General features: G+C 41.1%; 2 protein-coding genes and 1 pseudogene across 10 annotated transcripts in view; 1 reads left to right on the top strand and 2 right to left on the bottom strand.

The window, feature by feature from the left end:
• The window catches only part of DAP3 (death associated protein 3), a 29354-nt gene extending 13655 nt beyond the window's left edge, over window positions 1-15699 (bottom strand). The window contains exons 1-2 of one of the 6 annotated variants that reach the window (XM_027095176.1): window positions 15299-15699; window positions 4250-4301 (exon numbers count right to left, since the gene is read on the bottom strand). In XM_027095176.1, coding sequence (XP_026950977.1) covers window positions 4250-4301; window positions 15299-15303 — 57 coding nt within the window. In that variant the 5' untranslated portion in view covers window positions 15304-15699. The remainder of the gene's footprint in view (window positions 1-4249; window positions 4302-15298) is intronic. The other 5 variants (XM_027095175.1, XM_027095173.1, XM_027095178.1 and 2 more) reach the window with 5 other exon arrangements.
• Window positions 4334-8966, bottom strand: LOC113613982 (40S ribosomal protein SA pseudogene; annotated as a pseudogene).
• A 159-nt stretch (window positions 15700-15858) lies between the features above and the next one.
• The window catches only part of ASH1L (ASH1 like histone lysine methyltransferase), a 213130-nt gene continuing 202774 nt past the window's right edge, over window positions 15859-26214 (top strand). Inside the window, exon 1 of one of the 4 annotated variants that reach the window (XM_027095164.1) lies at window positions 15859-15907. The gene's annotated coding sequence lies outside the window, so the exon portion shown is untranslated. Of the gene's footprint in view, window positions 15908-16158; window positions 16510-26214 lie in introns of those variants that run through there. The other 3 variants (XM_027095162.1, XM_027095165.1, XM_027095163.1) reach the window with 3 other exon arrangements.

Raw genomic sequence — 26214 nt, 5'->3', positions numbered from 1 at the left:
CTAGGTCAATAGATAGTATGAAAGCTGCCTGTATTTATATTTAGTCTCACCAAGCAGCTTCATGAGTGCAGACAATGTATATTATTTTTGTACTACCTCTCATAACATTTATAACCATTTAACAAGACCTTTGACTCCCTGACAACTTTTTAACTGGTATCTTTAAATCTTTGACTCTTCATCTTTCACAGTCCAGAAGATTTGTCCTCCCAAATAGGTTTAACATTCAGCTAATCAAAAAGTTTGGATGGTTCCCTATTAATGTCAAAATAAGTCTCAAAGTCCTTAGCATGATAATTAAGGCCACTGCTATAAATTCAACCTCCTTTTCTAGTCCTACTCCTTTATAAACTCTATACTCCAGCCAGCCAACCATGCTAAAACATGTTATTCACTTTCATGCCTTTATATTTCTGCTCATTCTATTTCAGCTTCCCTCTCTCCCTATTTAAATATTACTCATCATTTAAGACTCACCTCAAATGTCATATCCTCTGTGAGGATTTGCCAGACACCTCCAGGCAAAAGCAATTATCTTTCCCTCTCTATAGATAGCACTTTCTTTGTATTGCATGCATTTTTACTCTGCCTTGAACTACATTCATGGCTTTTGTTAACTGAGTACCTATAAAATGCTAGGCAACAGAGTGTTATACACACATTATTTTTGAGCCAAGAATCCTAGAAGATAGGTAGAATATTACGCTGTTTTATTATGAGGGAAATCAAAGTTCAGGGAAGTTAAATAACTTTGTCTAAAGTCACAGAGTTGGTAGGTGATGAAATCAGAATTCAAATCCAAGTTTGTGGGACTCCAAAATCTTTATCCTTTTTATTGCATCATGTTATCTTACACACAAGTTTGTCTCCCATTTTAGGCCACACACACTTGAAAGAGAAAGGAAAGAGAAGGGATCAGGTTTTATTCATTTTTGTATCTCCTTCTCCAAGTACCCAGTGCACCACAAATACTTCATACTTGTGCCCTGGAATAAAAAAATCTTTCTTAGAGACATGATGAGATGGGGGAGTTTGTAAAGCATCTAGCTAAGTGAGAGTAAACTGCACTACACTGCAACTCAGTGAGCTGCACATATAAACCTCTGAACCAGAATTTGCATATTTAATGTAAAGTAATAGGGTAAAGTAATACAGTTGCTCCAACACTGCGAATGCAGAGACAGCAATGTTTATCACATGTACTCTATACCTCCCAGCCTCCCTTGCAGAAAGATTGGGGTCACATGATTAGTTCTGGCTAATGAGCTATCAACAGAAATAACTTGGGTCAATTCTAGTCAGAGCCAGTTAAGAGTGGGTATAAATTCTCTTTTTTCTCCTGCCATGGCAACCTTAAAACCTACATGCTGAGATGGCATCCCAAGATGACAAAACTGCATCCCTATGTCTATCCCCTCCCATATTTGCCTGTAAACCATTTTTTTTGGCAGCACTGCACAGCACGTGAGATCTTAGTTCCCCGACCAGGGATCGAACCCGTGCCTCCTGCAGTGGAAGTGCAGATTCTTAACCACTGGACCGAAAAGGAATTCCCTCCCTGTAAACCATTTTGGAAATGTAGCAACATCAAGAGCAAAACAAAACATATACACACAACACAAACAATATCATGTGTTGAGTTAAGCCAATAAGAATTCAAGGCCTGTTACCTCCATAGGATCTGAACAATACACCCTACAATGTTCTCAATTCTACTGGAGAGAAAGCATCATGTCTCTAAATAAAGTAGCAGTCAAGTGGAAAATTAAAGATATTCAAGGACCACAGGGTGGTGCTATTTCTACAAGAAACCTTTGACTTTTTAGTTAAATGTTTTTTGCAGCAAATTAAAAGCTAGCAAAATGGATTCCTTACTTCTTCGTGTCATATATGGCATCACCCAGCTAGTCTCTTGTCTCCAGGGAAAACAACCATATGTACAACTGCCTCTGCACCGTTCCAGAATGAAAATCATGCAGTTCTTGATAGAAGGGCATTCACGAGCCAATAAAGAAGGTAACTCTAAACTAATCTACAAAAAGCATAAAATCTTCTCACTGACATTCCTCTGTACTTTGGACTCAGGTCTTTCTTGTTTGCTATAAAGGAAGAAGAAATTGTAGCCTTTTAATATAATAAGTTGGGGCCAGAATCCATCCCTTTGTTGATCTTTGCTTTTTCATATTGTTTTATAAAAATGGGTTATTTTGGGCTTCCCTGGTGGCGCTGTGGTTGAGGGTCTGCCTGCCGATTCAGGGGACACGAGTTCGTGCCCCGGTCCAGGAAGATCCCACGTGCCGCGGAGCGGCTGGGCCCGTGAGCCATGGCCACTGAGCCTGCGCGTCCGGAGCCTGTGCTCCGCAACGGGAGAAGACAAAAAAAGAGGGAGGCCGGCCAAACAAAAAAAAAAAAAAAAAAAAAAAAAAAAAGGGTTATTTTATGTACATAGGTTTGTCATGAATCCCTGGAAAAAAGGTGAATCCTATAAGAGGAAGGGCTCCTTTTTAAGGAAATCTAATCTGTAATTAAATGATCAGATGGAAGTGACTAAGCCCTTCCAGCTCAGTTCTCATCCTTTAGGACATAACTCTGGTAGGATTTCCTCTGGACCCTACTAATCCAGGTTAGGTGCTTCACCATGCTATAACAATCATTTATTCATGATCCCACTACTGGACTTCCAGGTCCTGAAGAAAACATGGACCATAAAATGCAATACAGCACACTGGTTAAGGCCACAGGCTATGAAGTCAGACAGACCTGGTATCTAGTCTGGGTTAGACAACTTCACAGCGTGTTACCTCAGGCAAGTTACTTAGCCTTTCTAATTCTAAATTTCTGCATCTGTGAAACAAAAATATTATCTACCTCAGGGGTTGATCATGAAGACTAAGAGAAATAAAGCACTTAGCACAGTGCCTGGCACATAATGAATGCCCAACAAACAGTAACCACTGGGACTTCCCTGGTGGCACAGTGGTTAAGAATCCGCCACGGGTTCGAGCCCTGCTCCAGGAAGATCCCACATGCTGCAGAGCAACTAAACTTGTGCGCCACAACTACTAAGCCCATGCTCTAGAGCCCGTGAGCCACAAGTACTGAGCCCATGTGCCTAGAGCCCGTGCTCTGCAACAAGCCCACGCACTCCAAGGAAGAGTAGCGCCTGCTCGCCGCAACTAGAGAAAGCCTGTGCACAGCAACGAAGGCCCAACGCAGCCAAAAATAAATAAATAAATTTAAAAAACAACAACAAAAAAGACCCAAATAGTAACCATTATTAGTGAAATGAGTCATCTTAGAATCCTGAGTATCTGCCATAAGGAAGGTGCTGAAAAACTATTTGCTAAATAAATGAGAGAATGAAGTAAAGCAACAGAACAGTCTTTCTTACATATGATTTTATTATTTTAATCAACTATCAACTATCAGAAATCAGCAACTTAGGGCTTCCCTGGTGGCGCAGTGGTTGAGAGTCCGCCTGCCGATGCAGGGGACATGGGTTCGTGCCCTGGTCCAGGAAGATCCCACACGCCGCGGAGCAGCTGGGCCCGTGAGCCATGGCCGCTGAGCCTGTGCGTCCAGAGCCTGTGCTCCGCAATGTGAGAGGCCACAACAGTGAGAGGCCCGCGTACCGCCAAAAAAAAAAAAAGAAAAAAGAAATCGGCAACTTATTTTTTTTTTTAAATACTTCATGAAGGGATGATAATCATTGACCCAAATGGAGAATAATGATAATCATTGACCCAACTGCACTTAAGCTTATTTATCTCCTTTAAAAAAAGTCAGTTCTCCCATGATAGGGTAAATTCCCAAGCGCAACTATTCTACTAAGACCTGTTATTGGATTTTTAAAGGGCAGTTGGGAGTGAAGTATATGGGCAGAGAAATGGAATTGTGACTGTTTTTTTTTTTTGTTTTGTTTTTTTGCGGTACGTGGGCCTCTCACTGTTGTGGTCTCTCCCGTTGCGGAGCACAGGCTCCGGATGTTCAGGCTCAGCGGCCATGGCTCATGGGCCCAGCCACTCCGCGGCACGTGGGATCTTCCCAGACTGGGGCACGAACCCGCGTCCCCTGCATCGGCAGGCGGACTCTCAACCACTGCGCCACCGGGGAAGCCCGTGACTGTTCTTTTGAGCAAAACTAGTCAGCTGAAGTTCTCCAGAGCATTTTATTCTGGATACAATCAATCCAGAAAAGAAATCCACCTAAAGACAGTTTACACAAAGCACTTAGGTCAGTCAGGACTCACCTTATGGACGCTGGAGATAAGCCTTGTCATTCCTTTCAGCATTATCCCTGCACTTTTAAAAAAAAGTGAAAAGGTAAGCCACAACTGGGAAAAGATATTTGCACAACGGATTAGTATCTAGAATAAATAATGCCTTTAAATTGATTTATAAAATGAGCAGAGGACACGAACAGATATTTCACAGAAAAGGGAACACAAGTGGCTAGTAAACCCATGGAAAGAGTTCGACCCTTATGACAAATCAGGGAAATGTAAATTAAAACCACAATGAGATACCATCCACAACCATCATATTGAGAAAAATGAAAAAGACAACAGCAAATGTTAAAGAGGCTGTGAAGCACTGGGAAGTTTCCTATACTGTCAATGGAATTATAAATACAAATATCTTGGAAAACAAATTTGACATTATCTGTAAAGTTGAAAAGGTACATGTCTATGGCCCAGGTATTCTACTCCTTCGTATTTATTTTAGAAAAACACATATACATGTACACTGGGAAATATGTATCACAATGTTCATAGTAGTAGAATATGAATTATCAGAAACTGTAAAAAGCCCAAATGTCCATTGATAGAAGAGTGGGTAAACGGAGATATGGTCACGCAATAGATGCCATACAAAAGTAAAAAGAATAAACTGCAGTTACATGTAAGACATAGATGGATCTCAAAAACTAATGCTGAGTGAAAACTGTAATATACAGAATGATATAATTTATATGAAACTCAAAAACTTAAATCCTAATTATCTGGAGAATACACATATATGTAATAAAACTGAAAGAGAAAGGCAAGAGAATGATAAGCACACATTTAGAATAATGCTTACCCTTAGGGAAGAGGTAAAGGGACAAGATTGGGGCAGGTCACACAAAGGAATTGTAATGATCTATTTCAAATGATGGATAATAGATATGAGTATTTGCTTTATTATTTTTATACCATGTGTGCTATATTTATTCATTTGTATGTTGGAAGTATTTAACTAAAAAACCCTAATCATGTGGGAGCTAAAAAATGTTTAAAATACTTAAATGCAACTCTCAATATTCACTAGTAGACAGCATAACTAAATCAAATCTCCAGGTAATCACCTACTTCATTTTGGCTAATAATTTTCACCTTACATCCAAAATCTTTAAAGCAGCAGCAACAACAGTGTTACACCCATTTATTCAACAGTAACAACAACAGAGTCGCACCCATTTATTCAACAGTTACTGAGCACCTATTATGTGCCAGGGCCTGTGAATAAGATGGTGAACAAAGCTGTTCAGTCCCTGACCCAACAGAGCTTATAGTATGGTTAAGAGATGACACAAACTCCTCTGAATTCTATCTCCTTTTAGTTTTCAAGTTTACTATTTCTTTTAGAAACTGCTTATTTTCCCATCAACCTCTTTCCATTTTAAGAGTTTGTGGAAGAACAGCTTAAGACCACTCAGTGGCTGTTCCTACTCATTCAGTGGCCTGAGCAGTGGGAGCTGCAAACCAGTCTTCAGTGGCAGGCTGAGCACTCCGGTCTTCAGCAGGGAACTGCTGAATAGGCACAGGGAGCACCTGCACACCTTCGGACCAGTCTGCCGCCTCAGGTTGAGCAGCAGTGAACTCAGGAGCTGGAGCAGCCCATTCACCCTGAAATTCCTCCTTGGTCACAGTCTTCTCAGCTGCCACCTGCTCTTCCTTTTCAATCTCTTCAGGAACTCTGTAGAAGTAGAGATCAGGCATGACCTCCCATGGGTGTTCACGGGAGATGGTGCCACGCATGCGCAGAACTTCACATCAGACTCACTGAGTGAGCTCCCTTGTTGTTGCATGGGATGGCAATGTCCACATAACGCAGAGGAGAGTCTGTGTTACACAGAGTAATGGTGGGCAGGTTAATGTAAAAGGCCTCTGTGAGAGACTGGTCAGCCCTGGGATCAGTAACCAACCAGAAGCCTCGGCTCCTGGAAGGCTGCCTGGATCTGGTTAGTGAAGCCTCCAGGAGTGAAGCGGCCAGCAATAGGAGTAGCTCCAGTGACAGCAGCAAACTTCAGCACAGCTTGCTGGAGGATATGACACTGACATCAGCTGGGTTTTCAATGGCAACAATGGCACCAGCTGCCAAGAGAAGCTTCTCTCAGGTTCTCTTCAGATTTATGATGTAGATGCCATCACTGTTCCTTTTGTAGATGTACTGTTCCATTTGGAAGTCAAGGTTGGTGCCACCTAAGTGGGTTCCAGCTACAAGAAATTTGAGGACATCCTTCTCCTTCATTTGCAGGACATCAAGGGCTCTGGACATTGTGAAAGTTTCCCTTTAAGTTACAAGGGAATCCAGAACAACGCCGTACAGACCCCGTCTGGGTAGCGCAGAAAAGGCAAGTTTACTTTTTAATAAAGATGCAAAGCATTCCTTAATTCAGTCATTCAAAAATGTGTTTTGTGTTTTCACGTGCCCACACTATACAGACTACACAGTGGTGAACAAGACTGGCATGGTCTCTACTGGCCTGCCTCACATTTACATGTGGGATTGCAGGGCTCCTTTGCTGTGTTTGAAAACCAAAAGTTCTAGAGCAGCAGTTCCCAAAATGAGTTTGGTGAATACTAACTAGTCATAAAATGCACCAATGTTCTCTGGCCAAAGAAATTTGAAAATGCTATATAGTTATTCACTTCTTGAATAATTATAATATATGCACATATTCACAAATTTAAAGGCTTTGGGGAAAACTATAGTTAAGAGACTTCATTTTAATCCAATTTACTTGGCCTTGGAACCCTTGGAACTTCCCTTGTGGCAAAATACTATTAATAACATTCTCCTGGCTGCTAGTGGAAGGGCTGCTGCTGTGCAGTAAGGTGGCGACTGTGAGCATGTGCCCAGGCGTGAGGATGAATTCTACTAGGCCACAGGCAGGGTTGAGGTCCCCTCTGTTCCCTGTTCTTCAACGGTTCTCCTTTGTTCTGCCTTACACTGCCTCTACTGCTGTCCACCACTGTCCAACGCCCACCACCACCACCTGCTGCCTAATCCAACTGTGCAGAGAAGAGCTAACAGAGCAAGTCTAAGACTGCTGTCCTTAGAAAGGCCTGGTTGCAAGTTTGCCCTTTAGCTGGTGTCTCAGAACTTGGATTTCAGGAGAGTTCCCACCATTCCCAGAACTGGTAAGAGTGGGTCACTGTGCCTCAACTATTTATACAAACAACATGGTTTACATTAAACACCTGCTTTCCTTCTGAGAGTCTGGAAATTTACTACATGCGAGGCTGATAATGACTATATGACCAGCCCCAATAGAAACCGTGGGCACTGAGACTCTGTTGATAGTTTCCCTGGGTGGCAACATTTCACGTGTTGTCACAAGTTTTTGCTGAAGGAATCAAGTGTGTCTAATGTGATTCTACTGGGAAAGGACTCTTGGAAACTTATACCTGGTTTCCTCCAGATTTTGCCCAACGTGCCTTTTCCCTGTGCTGATTTTGCTCTGTATCCTTTTGCTGTAATAAATCATAGCTGTAAGTAGGACTATGTGCTGACCTCTGAGTGCTCCTAGGGAATCACAGAACCTGGAGGTAGTTTTGGCAACGACTGACACAACCACCCAGTGCCCAACACTACCCAGCATCGATCTCTACCTTATACCCACCATCACCTGGTACCCAACACCACCATCTTTGACCAGCTCAGTTTTCTTAACCCCAGTTCTTCTCAATCCTCCCCTATTTCAATTACTTCAACTCCCTGCCTCCAACACTGTCCTCCCCGATCCGTGATCAGCGAACTCTCATACCAATTCTAACCCTCTGTATCAGCTGATTTCCAACCCTAAGCCCTCTACCTAACCTCAAGTTTCCCAACTTCCGAACTACTCAAGACCCCAATGCCACTCCAACAGGATCTGGCCTACCCAACCCTGCTCCCTAGATCTTCTCAATGTGCCCTGGTACAACCACTGTTATGAGACAGCTGTGGGCTGCAGCTCTGGAGGGAGGTAGTGTCCTAGAAAGAGTGGGTGACATGGTCCTGAGGTCACTACTTCTTCCTCCAGGTATGCCTGTGGTCATTGAGGCCATTACTCTGGCTATGTTTTAGAGATTATGGGAAATGCTGGTCAGGAAAATGTGACTAGCTTTCCATCTTGTATCCTGTCATCTTGTATCCATATTACAACATTGGGTCTACTAGCCTCCATCCTTGAACTTCTCCAATCCATCCTTTCCACTGAAGTCTGGCTCTTAAAACCCTTCAATGTTTTCCTACTGCTTTTAAAGGTAAATTACACACATACATACACACACACACACACACACACGGCTTATATAACAATAACAGAAGATACTTTAAGAAAAAAGGGGGGGGGTGAATCTCAAAAGTCTGATCTCAAAGCAGACAATCCAGACTAAACCACATTTTCCATGTTCTTTAAAATATCTGTAAGTAGAAAAAAATCCTATTGACAGGCCAAATGAAAGCAGAAGAGTGGAATATTTGCTCATTCTACATTCCAAGACATATACAAATCAGGGCACTGCAAGAAAAAGGTTCAAAGCCACTAATACTATGAAAAAATTGAGTAATGATTTCTCCTTTCGGTTTTTTCATATCCTTTGAATGTCGATTTGCAGAGTACAAGTTAACCACATTGTAACTGGAAGGCAGATAAAGGACAGGTTTCCTATTAAAACCGACTGATGGGGCTTCCCTGGTGGCGCAGTGGTTGGGAGTCCGCCTGCCGATGCAGGGGACACGGGTTCGTGCCCTGGTCCGGGAGGATCCCACATGCCATGGAGCAGCTGGGCCCGTGAGCCATGGCCACTGAGCCTGCGCATCCGGAGCCTGTGCTCCGCAACGGGAGAGGCCACAACAGTGAGAGGCCCGCGTACCGAAAAAAAACAAAAAAAACCACTTCTCTAATATTGTTCAACTGTCATCATTCTGAGACTCTACCTGTTGTCTATTTCTACTATTTCAAGGAAGCAGAGTCCTCCCTCCAATCCCAGTCATTCTTTGTTTAAAGGGTGGATAGGGACTTCCCTGGTGGTCCAGTGGTAAAGAATCCGCCTTATAAGGCAGGGGATGCGGGTCCGATCCCTGGTCAGGGAACTAAGATCCCACGTGCTGCGGGGCAACTAATGCCGCGTGCCTCAACTAGAGTCTGCGAGCCGCAAATTACAGAGCCCATGCGCTCTGGAACCCACACGCCACAACTAGAGAGAGAAAACCTGCATGCCACAACTAGAGAGAAGCCCGCACACTGCAACGAAGATCCCGCATGCCACAACTAAGACCCAATGCAGCCAAAAATAAATAAATAAAAAATAAATCTTAAAAAAGAAAGAAAGTGTGGATAAAACAAATCCCAGAGACAAATAATTCCTTAGTCTTTAAACCCTTTGAAGTGTTTTCAGGTACACTTGTAAGGGACATTTACTCACTATTGTATTTAAAGTTCTGTCACCCTTCTGACAAAACTTTCTGGCTAGTGTTAGAGCTCTCTTTCTTTAAAAAGAAAAAAAAAAAGTACTGTCACATAGGCCAAGTGTACACTGAAAAGGAAGTCAGAAAAAGCCTGTACCAAACTTAGAAAGGTATCCCAAAGGCTATATGCTAACACTTCAGTGGTCACAAAAATCATAGATTATTTTTTAAATTAAACATTTACTATTGAGATATTTATATATTCACAGGCAAGTGAAAGAAATAATACATGTTCCATGTATCCTTTACCCAGTTTCCTCCAATGGTAACATCTTGCAAAACTATAGTACAATATCACAACCAGGATATTGACCTTGATACAGTCAAAATACAGAACATTTCCATCACTTTAAGGATCCCTCATGTGGCCCTTCTACAGCCTCCAGCACTTCCCTCCCACAACCCTCCCATTCCTTAACCCATGACAACCACTAATCTGTTCTCTATTTCTGTAATTTTTTCATTTCAAGCATGTTATATAAATGAAATCATATGGTATGCAACCTTTTAATATCAGCTTTTCCCATTCATCATAATTTTCTGGAAATTCATCTAGGTTGTGTGTTACATGCATCAATAGTTTTTCTTTTAATCCTGAGTACTATTCCACGGTATGAATGCCTGTTTGTTTAACCATTCATCCATTGAAGGACATCTGGGCTGTTTCCAGGTTTTGGGTACTACGAATAAGCTGCAATGAAACATTTGTGTACAGATTGTGTGAGGAGAATCAAATTCTTCAGGTTAAGGTGATCTAGTTCAAGAACTGAATTAATGCTACAATGATCTGAATAATAGTAATAGTATTTTTCAGAAACAGGCTCTATATTAAGCAATTTATAGGCACTGTCTCACAACACAATCCTATGAAGTAGATATTACATCCATGTGAAAATAGGGATGGACAGACTAACTTGCCCGAGGGTATATAGCCTAAAAGTGACAGTTCTGGAATTCAAACCTATGTTTGACTCTGCAGCCTTTGCCATTAGTCACTGTGTATATTGTATTATCAATTATCAAGTGCCTGAACATTTCCACTGATGGGGAACTCACAAAGCAGTCCTGCTTTTATGTAAAGTTCTTTCACAATCTGAGGTGAAATGTCTCCTTGTAGCTTCCATTCACTATCCCAGCCTTTCTCTTTGGTTTTACAAGCTACCTTCCATGTGATAAACTGAAGGTAGTTATGTCCCCTATTTTTTCTTTTCCAGGGTAAATGTCTTCAGTTTCTCAAAGCAATCATCATACAAGTCCTTTATATTACTCATCAATACTCTTCAGCTATCATCTATCTTTTTTTAAAATAAATTTATTTATTTAATTTTTGGCTGCATTGCGTCTTCACTGCTGCACGCGGGTTTTCTCTAGTTGCTGAGAGTGGGGGCTACTCTTTGTTGTGGTGTGCGGGCTTCTCACTGCGGCGGCTTCTCTTGTTGCGGAGCATGAGCTCTAGGCGCACGGGCTTCAATAGTTGTGGCACACGGGCTTCAGTAGTTGTGGCTCGCGGGCTCTACAGTGCAGGCTCAGTAGTTGTGACGCATGGGCTTAGTTGCTCCACGGCATGTGGGATCTTCCCGGACCAGGGCTCAAACCCATGTCCCCTGAGTTGGCAGGCGGATTCTTAACCACTGCGCCACCAGGGAAACCCTCACCTATCGTTTTTAGATTTTATATTTTCAAGAGTAACTATTTTGTTATTCTATAACACCACTGTTTCATTGACAACACAGCTTACTAACATCATCAGTTCTTTCTTTCTTTCTTTTTTAAACAAATATTATTATCTAACAAAATCGCAGCAGCCCTTTTAATGGAAATTGTCAAGCTGATCTCAAAATTCATATGAAAATGCAATGGACTCAGAATAGTATATAAAACCTTGAAAAATAAAGAACAAGGTTGGAGGGCTCACATTCCTGATTTCAAAACTTACAAAGCTACAGAAATCAAGACAGTGTGGTATTAGCATATGCCTATAGATAATATATGTCTGACCCATATGTCTACAGATCAATGGAACAGAGTTGAGAATTCAGTAATAAACTCTTATATCACAGTCAGTTGATTTTTAACATGGGTGCCAAGAAAATTCAATGGGAGAAAGCACATTTCTTTTCAAGAAATGTTGCTGGGACAGTAGAATATCTACAAGTAAAAGAATGAAATTGGACCCCTACCTCACATCACACACAAAAATTGACTCAAAATACATCACAGACCTAAATCAAAGTGCTAAAACTATGAAACTCTTCAAACACATATAGGAATAAATCTCCACGACCTTGGATTAGGCAATGGTTTCTTAATGATGCCAGAAGTAACAAAAATAAAAAAAATAGATACTTGGACTTCATCGAAATTAAAAATTTCTGCTTCAAAGGATACCATCAAGAAAGTAAAAGACAGGAAATCCTCTGGCAGTCCAGTGGTGAGGACTCAGTGCTTTCATAGCCAGGGCTTGGTTCAATCCCTGGTGGAGTAACTAAGATCCAGCAAGCCTCTCAGCGTAGCCAAAAAAAAAAAAAAAAAGAAAGTAAAGGACAACCCACAGAATGGCAGAAAAGATTTGCAAGTTATATATCTAATAAAGGACTTATATCCATAATATATTATACAAAGAACTCTTTACAACTCAACAATAAAAAGAAAATGTAACTCAAAAATGGGCAAAGAACTTAAAGTTTCTCCAAAGAAGATACACAATGGCCAATAAGCACATGAAAAGATGCTCAACACCATTAGTCATTAGGAAAATGCAAATCAAAAACACAATATGATACCACTTCACACTCACAAGGATAGCTAATATCAAAAAGAACAGACAATAACAAGTAATGGGGAGGATGTAGAAAAATTGGAATCCTCATACATTGCTGCTGGAATTGTAAAATGGTGCAGCCACTTTGGAAAACTGTTTGGTATTTCCTCTAAAGTTTAAATGTGGATTTACCAAATGACCCAGCAATGGAGTCCAAGCTCGCTCTGCTCGCTGCATGACAGGTCAACAAGTCGGAGACAAGGTGTTGAGGCAAGGAATATGACTTTATTCGGAAAGCCGGCAGACCAAGATGGCAGACTAAAGTCTCAAAATAACTATCTTATCCGGGTTTGGATGCCAGTTTCTTTCACAGCACAGAGAAGGGGAGGAGATGAGGAAGTAAAAAGGCCATAAGTTTTGCAAATATCACCTGGAATGGCCAGCCTCGGGGAGGGGAGGTGTTAATTTCTTCTTTCTTGTAGCCATCCACAGGTGGACAGGGGCCGGATGTTTCCCTGAACAAACCAAATGTTTCCCTTTGGTTTAACATTCAGGCATTTGGGGCCGGTTCCCCGAGGCAGGCCATTATGTATAGACAGTATCCTTTTAGTGAACAACAACAGCGGAAAACAAAGGTTAAAGTAAAAGAAACAGATCCAACATGCACTGCTGCTGTAACAAATTACCACAAACTTGGTGTCATAAAACAACACAAATTTGTCATCTTAGAGTTCTGTGGTTTAGAATTCCAAAATCAAAGTGTCGGCAGGACTGTGTTCTTTCTGGATGCTCTAAGAGAGAATCTGTTTTCTTGACTTCTCTAGGTTTTAGAGGTTGCCCTTTCATCTTCAAAGCCTACAACAGTTGGTCAAGTCTATGTCCTACTGCCTCACTCTGACAGAGTCTCTGGTCTCCCTCTTCCACCTTTAAAGAACTCTTGTAATTACAGTGGGTCTACAAGATAATTCAGGATAATCTCCCTATTTTCAGGTTAGCTGATTAGTAACCTTAATTTCCTTCTGCCATGTAACATAATGTGTTTACTGGTTCCAGGGATTAGGACACGGACATCTTTGGAGAGGAACCATTATTCTGTTTTCCATACCATCCTTGGTTCAAATAATTCAGGGTTCATTCATTCAATAAGGTCATTTTATTGAGCACTTAATATATTTTAGTCTCTGGTAGGCACTGGAGCATAAAAGAACTGAATACGATCTTATTTGTCTATAGTTAGCTGACAATTCATGAATCAGTGCAGTTACCCAAAGCTAGTTAAAGACAGAGACTGTAAGTAACTTTCTTTATATACAAGTGTAGTGGAATTCCATTAAAGGTGTTTTTTCTTTTTAGCATATGCAATTATGTTGCTAATGAGAAATTTACTATGAAGGCAATGTGGTATAGTGAAAAAAGTTAAGTTTTTAAGAGACAGGCAAATTGAAGTCTAAAGACAGTTACCCAACTTCTTTGAGCCTCAGCCTTCTCATCTGTAAAATGGGGGTAAGATGATCTATTTCAAAGTGTTGTATAAGGATTAAACAGGAACACAAGTTCTCTTGGCATGGTATTCCACAAATGTTAATTCTCTTTCTCTTCTCATATTTTAAGTATCTAACATTCATTTCAACACTTCCATGACTTGCTTTGCACTAGACTACAAAAGAATATAAAAGAAACGTTACATAGTCCCTGACCTCAAATTAAAAGTGTTCTTGGTAGGGTAACACACCTGCATACATGACACAATAAAAAAAAAAGATCAATGGCTCCTAAATGGCTCCATGAAAAAGTTGGGACTTAAGGTTAGGAAAAGCAAATATATAGTGAGGTAATTAAGGCGGATTTCCCTTTAAAAAAAAAAAGCAAACAAATAAAACCTGATCCATATTTTGAAATATAATATGTTAAGGGGGAAATTTAGGAGTGTCTACTTGAACTTTAGAGCTTGAATAGGCCTTTGAGATTAAGCTAGTACAGTGATTTTCAAACTATTCCCAAATCCCTACAAGTCCACAGATGTGAAGGAAAAGGGAAACCCAAGTGGATCCCTCACCTAATTTATTCAGTTTACCCACTGGGTGAAACTAACGATTACTAGAATAGAAGAAAGCTTTGGAATTATCTGTGGATTTTAATAGTCCATAGTTCTCCTGAATTCAATCATCAAGAAAAAGTAAATGTTCATGCAGAGTTTTGTGAAACAAGTATCAGTAACCACGGAAATCTGACAGACCTAGTTTTGCACTGTTTTACCAACGATTTGGAAGAATAGAACACAAACTACCAATTACACCCACAAACTTTATCAACATCAAGAGTACTGTGAACGATAACATTAACTCTCTGCACTTTCCCTGTGCCTAGGAGCTAATTCTACTTTACACATATTTTATTATTTTACTACACACCAACCCTGAAGGCAGATTTGGAGTTAACTAATTTTTATGTTCAGTTTTTCGTTTCTTGTTGATAAGGAACTAAGAAGAAGAACTTTCTGAAGGACACACAAGACACGGGAGATCGAGTCCAAACCTGAACTTGAAATATGTGGTGTCCTTATCCTCTAACATAAGGCTGCCTAATGAGGTTGAAAATGCATCATCCATCCACGAGGTCTGTGTAAAAGTGCACAAAAACATCATCGCGTACAGACAGTGGTGTGAAATTCGAAAATCTAAGCTGAGTTTAAAAAAAAAAGGAAGAAAGAAAAAGCCGACCACTGAGCCGGTTCCTTCTTGGGTCCTAGGTCCGCAACACAGAGCCCGGAGGGAAGCCCCCTAGGAGGGTTGCCGGCCCTACTGTCCTCACTCCCTACCTCATGGAGGCTGGGAGTCCCGCTCCTTTCCCTCATGGGTACAACCCCCGTGGCGGTTCACTTCCTCACCGAGAGTCGCGGACCAGCTCTCCCGACCCGGTAAACCGCAGACACTGTCAAGCGTTGGCTGCTCGGCGATCGTCCCGCAGCAGAGACTCAAGCTCGGGTCGTACGGCAGGAAGCTGCTCAACGCGCAGCCGCCGCGGCCTCCAACCACCGGCCAGCGGAGGGGCGCTAGGCCGCCCCCAACCAGCTCACTGCGGCCAGGACGAGGCAGGGGAAGGGAGCCGCGGCGTCGCGGCGCCGCGGCCAGCGAGGTAAGTAGTCATAAGTGTCTATCCGCCACTCGGGGTAACTCCTGTCCTAACGGCAATCTCTGCCGTCTTCGCCTGTCGTTTTCTCCCCCGCTTCTGCAGCCGACAGGAATGGAACAGTCCCGCGGGGGGATTGTGGGAGGCGCACGCGCGAGGGGTGGAGGGTTTGTGGGGGGGGGCCGGCGGAGGAGGAGGCGGCGGCGGCAGTGGCGGCGGTTGGTGGCAGTGGGGGCGGGGAAGGGGGGGAGGAGAGGAGAGGAGGTGGAGGAGGAGGCTTGGGCTCTCGCTGCCGAAGGTACGCGTGAGGGCCCGCGGTAGAGCTGGCTTGACAGGGGCCAAGGGGAAGTGGGGGACTGTGCGAGGAGGCGCCCCAGAGCGAGTGCGTACTGGCTGGCGGGCGCGCAAGGCGGCCGAAGGCGGTGGTTGGTGGGAGCAGCGAGCGACGAGCCCAGATACACTCTGGCGCGTGCGGGCGGCCGTGCGCGCTCCGCCGCCCGGGTCGGGTGAGGGGGGAGGACGAAGGGGGAAAACGCGAGGAGGGAGGAGTGGGAGGTGGGGGGGCACGAGGCGCCCTTCGCTCCCTCCCTCCCAAGGAGCTGCCGCCGCCGCCGCTCTGCCGCCGCCGCTCCCGCCGCCATTTTGGGTTCGCTTTGCGGAGGGGGAGACGATCCTCGTCTCGGTTGCGGGACCCGCCTCCCCTTAGTTTCCCCCGCTTAGCCCCACGCCTTTCCCCTCTCCTCTCTCGCATTTCCGCCAGTCCGCTCACCCGCTGGCCGCCTCCTGACAAGCGGGAGGGATCCGCTGTGGACCAAGGGAAGCGGAGGAGCCTGGTGGCGGCCGCCCCCTCTTCCCCACTTCCCTGCACTCTCATCTCTCTCGGCCTCGGCCTCTGACACGGTGAGTAGAACCGCCTGGGGAGGCCTTTGGGCCTAGGTACTCCCTCAGCGACTTAGTCCTTGGCTTCCTGGGAGCTACTGTCATCTCCCGGACCTGGACCTCCGGGAGAGCGGTGGTAAGGATGGGGGAGGGGAGAGTAGGGAAGGGGATCCTGAGCTTACCGGGAAGTCCCTCCTGGCGGGGGTGAAGGGGTGTCCCTGACAGGCGGACTCCTGGCTTGGGGGAGGGGGCGGGAAAGTAAGCGAGTGGAGGCGGAGTCGCTGTGCCCCTGACAGGTTAGTTTGTTGTGGAGGTAGGATTGGGGCATCCCCCATAGTCCTGTTTGTTTCGTTTAAGGGATAAGAGCGGCAGGAGGAAAGATCTTCTGAGGGTAGTTTACGTGTACGATCAGATCTGTGGTGTCCCTGACACGCTGAACTGTATGTAGGAAGGATAGAATGATCTCAGTGTTACAAGTTTAATAAATGTTACTGGCTAATTTGTGCATTGAAAGACATGTTTTTGGTCTAGAAGACAGATGGTATGTTGGTGTATAGCGGCTGTGTTTGTGTGTGTATGCGAGGAAGGAAAGTGTTCCGGAAGAGTTTGCTTGTATTTGTATAAGTGTAATGGAGTTCCACTTATAAGTTAGTTTATTTTAAAAATAAAACTTGGGGTGTTCCCTGCTGGTTGATATGTATGTGTATTTTAGGGTTTGGGAGTGCCTTAATACTTGCTGGGAAAGAGAAGTCATGGCAGTATTTTAGAAATACAGCATGTAAATGTGGGGTCAGGGATGGGAGAAACTTGTCATAGCCAGTTATTCTTAAGAATAGTCTGTTCCTCAGAATAGGGTGAACTGTGTAGATGTGAAGGCCCAGAACATTTTTACTTGAACAATTACTATGAGGGTATAAAGAATGGATGGCCTTCTTGTTGATCTGAGTTTATATTAACACTTTATAATGGAATAAAGCTTTTTTATTGTTCAGAATGCTCTTGCAGTTTGTTTGTGATCCTAAATAAATCTCTGTGAGAATGGTGGGATGGGTGTTTCCTCCCATTTTACAAAATAGCAGATTGAGGCATAAAGAGATAATTTTTCCAATGTCATGTGTTAAATTGGTGACAAACTTGGGTCTATAACAGATATTTTGACTACTAATTCAGTAGTATATTCACCATACCATGGCGTCTCGGGAGGTCTTTGTCAGGCAGATCTGAGTTTATTGGAAAGATAGGGGCATATTGACTGGTTGGATGGTATTCGGTAGAGATCAGTTGTGTCAGACAGAACATAGGTTGTCCTTGCCAGGTTAGCCTGTGAGAAATGGGTATTCCATGACTCTGTTACTTTCTGCTTATGGAGGAAGCATAGCATTTCTGACACTTTAGCTTGTATGTTTGAGGGAGGCATGTTTAACTTGTACCATAGCAGCTGCATGGGGGCTGACACCTTAACTTTAAGGGAGGAAGGATCTTCTTTCATTCATTCAACAAATATTTGTTGAATAACTCTTCAATAAATGCTCCCTGCCTTGGGGTGGGAATAATCAAGGTGACCCTGTTGAAACAGCCTGGGTACATATGAGGGGATTTGTCTTTGACAGTGATAAATATTGAGACAGTGATACGTATTGAGTCGAGTGAGGCTCACAGGTCAGTGTGGAGTTGAAACTAGAAAACCTTCCTAAAAAGCCTATTCAGTTTGGAGGGAATTTAGATCTTCCAGACATTTTAATATGGAAGGATACAGGTGTATTTAAGCATCTAACAGGGTGACCAGTTTGTGGTACAGTGTGCCACCTTTTGCATTTTCTTTTGGCATTTCCAAGTAAACTGTTTTTGGGATCTGGAATTGTTGATGTTTGTGCCTGTGGATATTGGAACTTTTTGGCTTGGCTGAAGAAATTCTTCCAGAGGCTAATTTTGTACTAAGGATCCCCTCTATGAATATGAGGGAAGAATACTTGAATTAAGCCAACTTAACTATTTCTTGGAAAATGGAATGTTTTTGATTTGCTAGATTAGCAGTTCTTAAAAGTTTTTTGGGGTCACTTATTCTTCTGAGAATCTGTTGAAAAAACCCTCACTGTAGAAAATGAGCATGAGCACAGTCGCACGAATTATGCATACAAATTTCAGAAACTTAAATTATAGTGAAGTATTGATAGAACCAATTTATATTCAGGTCTCATTTAAAAGCTTTTTTTTAAAAAAATAGCTTTGTTTGGGGGTAGAGATGTTGGTACGAGTTTCAGGTGAGAGGTTCTTTGACAGTGTTTGAGCATGCTGACGATAAGGAGAACTTTAAGATCTTTGTTTTTTATTCTTTGTTTTTTATTCTTTATTCTTTGCAGATTGATTTCTCCAGTGTTAATACATGATTCTGAATTAGGTAATAAGAGAATATAACACAAATGTTTATAGCTTTATTCTTTTTCATTATAATAATTTGTATTCTCAAACTCATCTCTTTCCAGTTTTGCATTGGGACTGAGGTGTTTTGAAGCTCATCTCCTGGCATTTATCTTAGTTATAACAAACGTTATTGAGTTATTTTTATGCAGGGGACACAAAGATGAATAATATATGGCTTCTGTCCTTGAAGCTATTCTAATCCTGTTGAAGCTATGAATTGTGTGATAGTGGGGGCTTTCTAAAGGGCAAGGTGGATTGAAGCATGTTCCTAGAAGTTGAGATTTCATGACTTAGTTGCAGAGAGGTTTTGCTATTATTCTTAGGAAGTTACAAAGTCTTCACATTCTGTATGCAACTTTGTAGCTTAAAAAATGTGTTTTAATATCATTTGATATTTTGGGATGAAGAAACTCTTTGAAAAGGAGGCAAATGTTGGTAGCATTCCTGATCTTGTCTTGGATATATTTCTATAGTGAGTTTATGTAAAAAGGTCTTAATGTCATTTTGGATATGCATGTATATAGACAACACTTCTGGGATGAAATCCAGTAGCTATTTGACAGACTACCCATGAATCTAGTACTGAAAATTAAAAGTAATTACTGAATTTTTAAAGAAAAGAAATTCAGAAAGGTGTTTTAATAGTACAGATTACAGGATTCAGTAAGATAATGGAGATATCTTAAGAAAAATGGTCTGATTGTCTCTTTATTGTCATGTCCTCTGTGTAAGAATGTCATGTAAATTTGTGAAAAGTTTAATACTTTCTGTAATTTTTAATTTGGGTAGTTGGTTCATGGGTTTTGTTTTTTTTTAAATAACATGTCATATGTGTGTGTAGTGTGTCTATATCTGCATATGGATAACATATGTATATAGTCTCCTATAATGTATGATATACTTCACAATTTAAAAAAACAATGCTTGCAATAATTACAAAAAATACACAGGATCTTTAAGGATCGAGAATAGAAAGTGATTTTCATGTCCTATTCTTGAGTTGTATTCTAAAATGTGGAGTATAACTTCCCTATATCTTGCTAATAAGCACTGTGTCTTTATAGTATTAGCAGTACCACTTGAGGCTTTATTCTAAGTCTTCCATGCCTTACAAATAAAGAATCTGGACACATTCAGTCCTGCCTAAAATGATCTACCTGCACACAGTGGAAAAGTTTTACCATATGTGTAGGTGGTGCGTCTCCATTAAATAATTTCATATTCTTGAGTTATGCATGTTGATCGGAGTGTTTTAAAGGTAACATAACACCTTATATTACTTTATATTATAATCCACTGTGAGGTCTGCTTTGTGCCAGCCTTTCCAGAAGCATGAGATATCTTAACCCTGGCTATCATAAGAGAGGGAAACGAAAGTAGTTTTTGTTTTGAGCTATATTGCTAGTCTTTTTAAAAAAAAATCATCCTTCTTTAAATTACTTGTAATTTATTTGGTTTATATTCTTTCGTTTGGAGAGGTTAGATTTTCATACTTATGATTTGTCGTCTTAGTTAATGATAATTGTCGTTTCATGGTTTAGAAATCACTTTCTTAAAAAAAAAGAAATCACTTTCTTAGTGACTGTCTCATTGGGGGTGTTGATGGCAGTGTGTTTTTTTTTTTTTCCTTCTATTTTTTGGCCACACCACCCAGCTTGAGGGATCTTAATTCCCCAACCAGGGATTGAACCTGTGCCCCCTGCAGTGGAAGCTCAGTGTCTTAACCACTGGACCATCAGGAAGTCCCGGCAGTGTGATGTTGACACAACATGATAAATTATGGCTTCAAGTAATGATGAAATTTAACTAATAATCTTATTGCTATTTCAGAGTTCTGTTTCCTTCATTGAGCATCTAACTTTTTTATGTTTGAAGAGTATATAAAATTTTGTTTTTAGCATTAATAGTTTTTGCTTTCCATAGTTTTTAGTCATTTGCTCTCAGACATATGCAAGTTGATGACAGGAGTGTATACTTTTTTTTTTTTCATTTAATTTTGTTCCTTTTTTTAAGTGTGGAAAATTTCTAACATATACAGAAATGAAAAGAGTAGTATAGAGTTCTCATGTACTTAACATCCAGCTTCAACAGTTATTCACACCCAGTTATCACACTATATCCCATCTACTAGCCTCTCTTCCTCCTCCCTCGCTTTGCTTATTTTGAAGTGAATCTTCCAGATGTTATATCACTTCATCCATAAATTCAGTGTGTACATTCTTTTAACTCTTAAGTGGGGAATTATTTCCCCATAGTTAGGTTTATATAACTTTTCAAATAAACTATCTGATGATAGTTGGAACTTCACTACTCATACCAAATACTTGCAATCTGTATTACCTGTCAATAGGAATTCCCTCTGCAAACTAAAAGAAATGAGCTGAATAGAAATTTACCTCACTGTCTTTAGATGTTTGCATTGAAAAATGCAGTTAGTTGCTATGTTTCCTAGAAAAGTTTATCAGCTTTTTTCAAACACACGAGTGAGAAATAATGTCTCTTAGTTCTTTTGTTTGTTTTGTTTTTTTAGTCATAGTGACAAGATGCTGAAAACATTTCCTGGTTGCTCTTGGTTCCTCTTGATTTTCTAACTGGATCTAGTTACCACAATGAAATCAGATGATACTGGTGATGTTGAATAGGAGCTGAAATTGGTCTAAAATCAACTTGCTTTATAAAGAGAATGAAATACACCTTGTTTTGAGTTTTGAAATTCTGTTTGTGGATGTTTGAAAATACATATCAAAAAAACCCACAAAATACATTTCATTGCTTAAACTGCTAAATATGAACCATGTTACAGAGCATGGTTATGATGAGTAGAAATACTGTAGAACAAGAAAGTAAATATTCCTATTGAGTTATGAAGATGAAACAGAGTATAGAGATTTGAAGTGGTTGCCAGTAAAGTAGAATATAGATGTATATCCTTTCCTTCCAGAAAAGGCTGACAGATGAATGTGAATTCCATCACTAATGAAAATTTGGTCAACTTATCTTTTGTTACTTCTTTTGTTATAGTCCCACAGTAAATAAATCATGAATCTTTGACTTAATCTTCTTGTTTTACATTTTGTTCTATCTTTTCTACACTTGATACCAAATCACTCCTCATTCAGTTTTGTTTTTTTTTTTTTTTTTTTTTGCGGTACGCGGGCCTCTCACTGTTGTGGCCTCTCCCGTTGTGGAGCACAGGCTCCAGACGCGCAGGCTCAGTGGCCGTGGTTCACGGGCCCAGCCACTCCACAGCATGTGGGGTCTTCCCGAACCAGGGCACGAACCCGTGTCTCCTGCATCGGTGGGCGGACTCTCAACCACTGCACCAGCAGGGAAGCCCCTCATTCAGTTTTATTTGTCCTAAGACCACAGGTGGACAGTGTGTCAGATTATAAAGGAGCTATATCATGGCTTCTTGGTGTAAATGACATTGAGAATGTGGTAGAGACATTCCTTATGATAAGGTTTCTTAAATTCAGCACTGCTGAAAATGAAAGCCCTAGAGTTTAAATAGTAACATTTAAAGCTTAACAGGGCTTAATGGAAAGAATTTAAAAGATTGTCTTCGAAAGAAAAACTACTAATTCTGACATTTGAGAAAATGGAGGAGTGAATTAATCATGTATAATCATTATGGGTTGAACAATATTTTATATATATAATATATGTATATGAGGATACAAAGATTGGAGAATAAGAATCTCAAACAAGTAGAGATTCCATGTATATGATTCATAACTAAATGGTAACACAAGTTGGAAAGTTAAAGTTTAGGTGCAGAAGCGTATCAAAGAAAAAAGAGCAATCACCTTAAGACTGCAATTAGTTAGAGATTTAAGTTAATTATAAAAATAATTCTGAGTGTGTGTTTAAGGGGATAAAACCCCCTCAAGTGTAGAGCAAATCAGCGTTTAATTTCTTCTGAACAGTAATTCTTCTGTTTGTTCATTGATTCATCCATCATTCAGCCAACTAACATTTTTTCAGTACTTACTCCATTAGCATTTCTGTGCTTAGGTGTTGGGAAAAAAATTAGGATTTTTTTTTGGTTTGTTTTTTGCCTGAAGCGAGTTGTGAATCTAGTAAGAGGAACATCATGTTAACAAACTTAATATATGATGTAATACATTTCTCCCAGGTAGAGAGGGGAGAAAGTTATTAAGTCTGGGGGGAGAAAGGAAAGGTTAGGGATGGCTTCTGACCAGTGGGAAGAGACAGGTTTTAAAGGATAAATATGAGTTATTCAGTAAGGTATAGCAAGAGCATTCTAGGTAGAGGAAGATCATCTGCAAGGGTATGAAAGTGAATATATCATAGCAGAATGAGTTCAGGGGACCGTAATTTGAATCACTATAGAACTTTCCACCCATTCCCCTATGATTTCCTGTGTCTTCAGTGCTATATAAGGTTGGCCTTTGTGCTTAGAGATCATCAAAAAAATAAAGATTGAACTATGTTCAGTACACTCTACTTACACAAAATAGTATATTCTTACAGTTAAAGGTAATTTTAACAAAGATTCAAATGAAGAAAATAATTGGTTCTCTTTTAGTTACTCAGAAAATTTTTACTAGAATACACTCCTTCAGCATTTTAATTAATCGGACCTTGTCTACAGTAGTTACCCAGGCAAATAAAATAATGTGTAATTGCTTTTCTTAATAATGAAAAATCTCCCAGCCTCCACATTGGTATATTTCTCCTCAATTTGTTGCAAATTTCAAATAGTGGTTAAGACTGTGGACTCTAAAATCTGATTGAGGGATTTTCCTGGTGGTCCAGTGGTTAAGACTCTGCGCTTCCACTGCAGCGGGCACGGGTTCAATCCCTGGTCGGTGAACTAAGATCCAGCAAGCCACGCAGTGTGGACCAAAAAGAAATCAAATTGAGTACGCTCAGATTCCAGTTTTGCTACTTACTATGTAACCTTTAGCAAAATAATAAAATACTTATGGTCTTTGGTTTCCTTGACTGTAAAATGATGGTAATACTTATAGCAAAGGATTGTTGGAGGATTGTATGAGGTAATATGTGTAAGTTCTTAGCTTAATTTGTGTCATGTAGCAAGTGCGTAATACAGATTTGCTGTTATTTCATTTCCTGAAAAGAGAAATTTTTTAAGGAAAGCAAATGACCTCCCTTATATATATTTCCTATAGGAGGTAAGAATATGTAAAATATATTTGTGAAAGTGTGTATAAACAACTTATTTACATGTATACATGTTTTTTCCTGATTCTTGGTTTATCTTATTTTCCTCACATGTGAATTCTACTTTTGTTTTTTTCCACTTAACTCCAGGTTAGGTGTTTGTGTTTGGCTTCATTTTACCTTCTTACCAAATCAAGGATTTGTCTCCAAAGTGAACAGGAATATATCTCACTGTGTGAATATTTTGGGGTGGAGAACCTTAAGTCTTTGAACAGAATTGGGTTTAGTTATGACAGTTCTCTTTTTAAAGCTGATCACAGGACTTCCCTGGTGGCGCAGTGGTTAAGAATCCGCCTGCCAATGCAGGGGCTACGGGTTCTCGCCCTGCTCTGGGAAGATCCCAAATGCTGTGGAGCAACTGAGCCCATGTGCCACAACTACTGAGCCTGCGCTCTAGAGCCTGTGAACCAAAACTACTGAGCCCATGTGCCACAACTACTGAAGCCCACACGCCTAGAGCCTGTGCTCTGCAACAAGAGAAGCCACAGCAATAAGCCCACGCACCGCAACGAAGACCCAACTCAGCCAAAAATAAATAAATAAATTTATTATTTTTTTAAAAAGCTGATTAGTATTTCCTTTGATTTTTAGGAGCCCAGTATAGTCTTCTAAAGCAGAACCCATGTCTTTTATTAAACCACCTCATTTGATTGAGAAAAAAGACCAACGTGTATTCACTGAGTGATTATTATGTGCCAGGCACTAGGATACGGTCACGAACAAAATAAGGTCCTTGGGCATTTTCCTTTTCCTTCTCCAGGACAAGATCTTTCAGTATTGATTTAACATATTGCTACCATCATATTACATGTGGTTCAAGCAAAACTCGTTCTTAAGGTATAGTAAAGATTTCTTGGGATACATTATTTTATGCCAGAGCAAACCAATTCTAGGAAAAAATCTCTAACTCTTGAGGAATCTTTATCGTATGCCTGTGGTTTATCAAGGCAGTCCATTGGACAGTTAGGCCTTTGGGGTATCAGTGGGTTAAGTCCTCTGTTCAGAGTCAGATAAAAACCATCATTGTGCCTCCTGTGCCTTCCAACAGAAGGCGTTCAACAAGTATTGATTGTATACAGTTGGCCCTCCATATCGTTCTGCATCTGCGGATTCAGCCAACCACAGATCAAAAATATTTGGGGGAAAAGAAATTCCAGAAAGTTCCAAAAAGCAAACATGAATTTGCCTCATTCCGTCAACTATATAGCATTTACATTGTAGTATTTACAGCTATTTATGTAGCATACACATTGCATTAGATATTATAAGTAATCTAGAGATGGTTTAAAGCAGCAGTCTCCCACCTTTTTGGCACCAGGGGCTGGTTTCGTGGAAGACGATTTTTCCATGGATGGGCTGGGGATGGTTCAGGTGGTAATGTGAGCGATGGGGAGTGGCAGATTAAACTTTGCTCACTCACCCGCTGCTCACCTCCTGCTGTGTGGCCCGGTTCCTAACAGGCTGCGGACCACTACGGGTCTGCAGCCTGGGGGTTGAGGACACTTGGTTTAAAGGATAGAGGAGGATGTGCTTAGGTTATATGGAAATATTATGCCATTTTGTATAAGGGACTTGAGCATCCCTTAGGTTTTGGTATGTGTAAGGGGTCTTGGAACCAACTACCTGCAGATACCGAGGGAGAACTGTACTTTATGCCAAGTACTGTGCTAAGCCCGGGGGATAGAGCAGTGACTAATGATAGGCAAGAATCACTGCCATCATGGTACTCACTTTCTAGTGAGTGGTAAGATAGATATTGTATACATGGATATGATGTCATAGCATTCCAGTGATAAGTGTTCTGTTTTTTTTTTTTTTTACTATTTATTTATTTGGCTGTGTCGGGTCTTACTTGCAGCAAGCAGGGTCTTCGTTGTGGCACGCAGGATCTTTTAGTTGCGGCATGTGGGCTTTTAGTTGTGGCATGTGGGATCTAGTTCCCTGACCAAGGATCAAACCCAGGCCCCCTGCATTGGCAGCACGGAGTCTTAACCACTGGACCACCAGGGACGTCCTTCAGTGATAAGTGTTGTAAAGGAAATGTAAACAAGGTAAGGGGATATTAGGTAGTTAGGGAAGTCCTTTGAGGCAGTAGTA

The sequence above is a fragment of the Aethalodelphis obliquidens genome, unplaced genomic scaffold, assembly GCF_003676395.1.
Source record: "Aethalodelphis obliquidens isolate GAN/ISIS:26980383/991018 unplaced genomic scaffold, ASM367639v1 scaffold90, whole genome shotgun sequence".
Lineage (NCBI taxonomy): Eukaryota > Metazoa > Chordata > Mammalia > Artiodactyla > Delphinidae > Aethalodelphis > Aethalodelphis obliquidens.
Note: the sequence above shows the minus strand (reverse complement) of the source record. Positions and strands in the feature narration are given on the sequence as shown.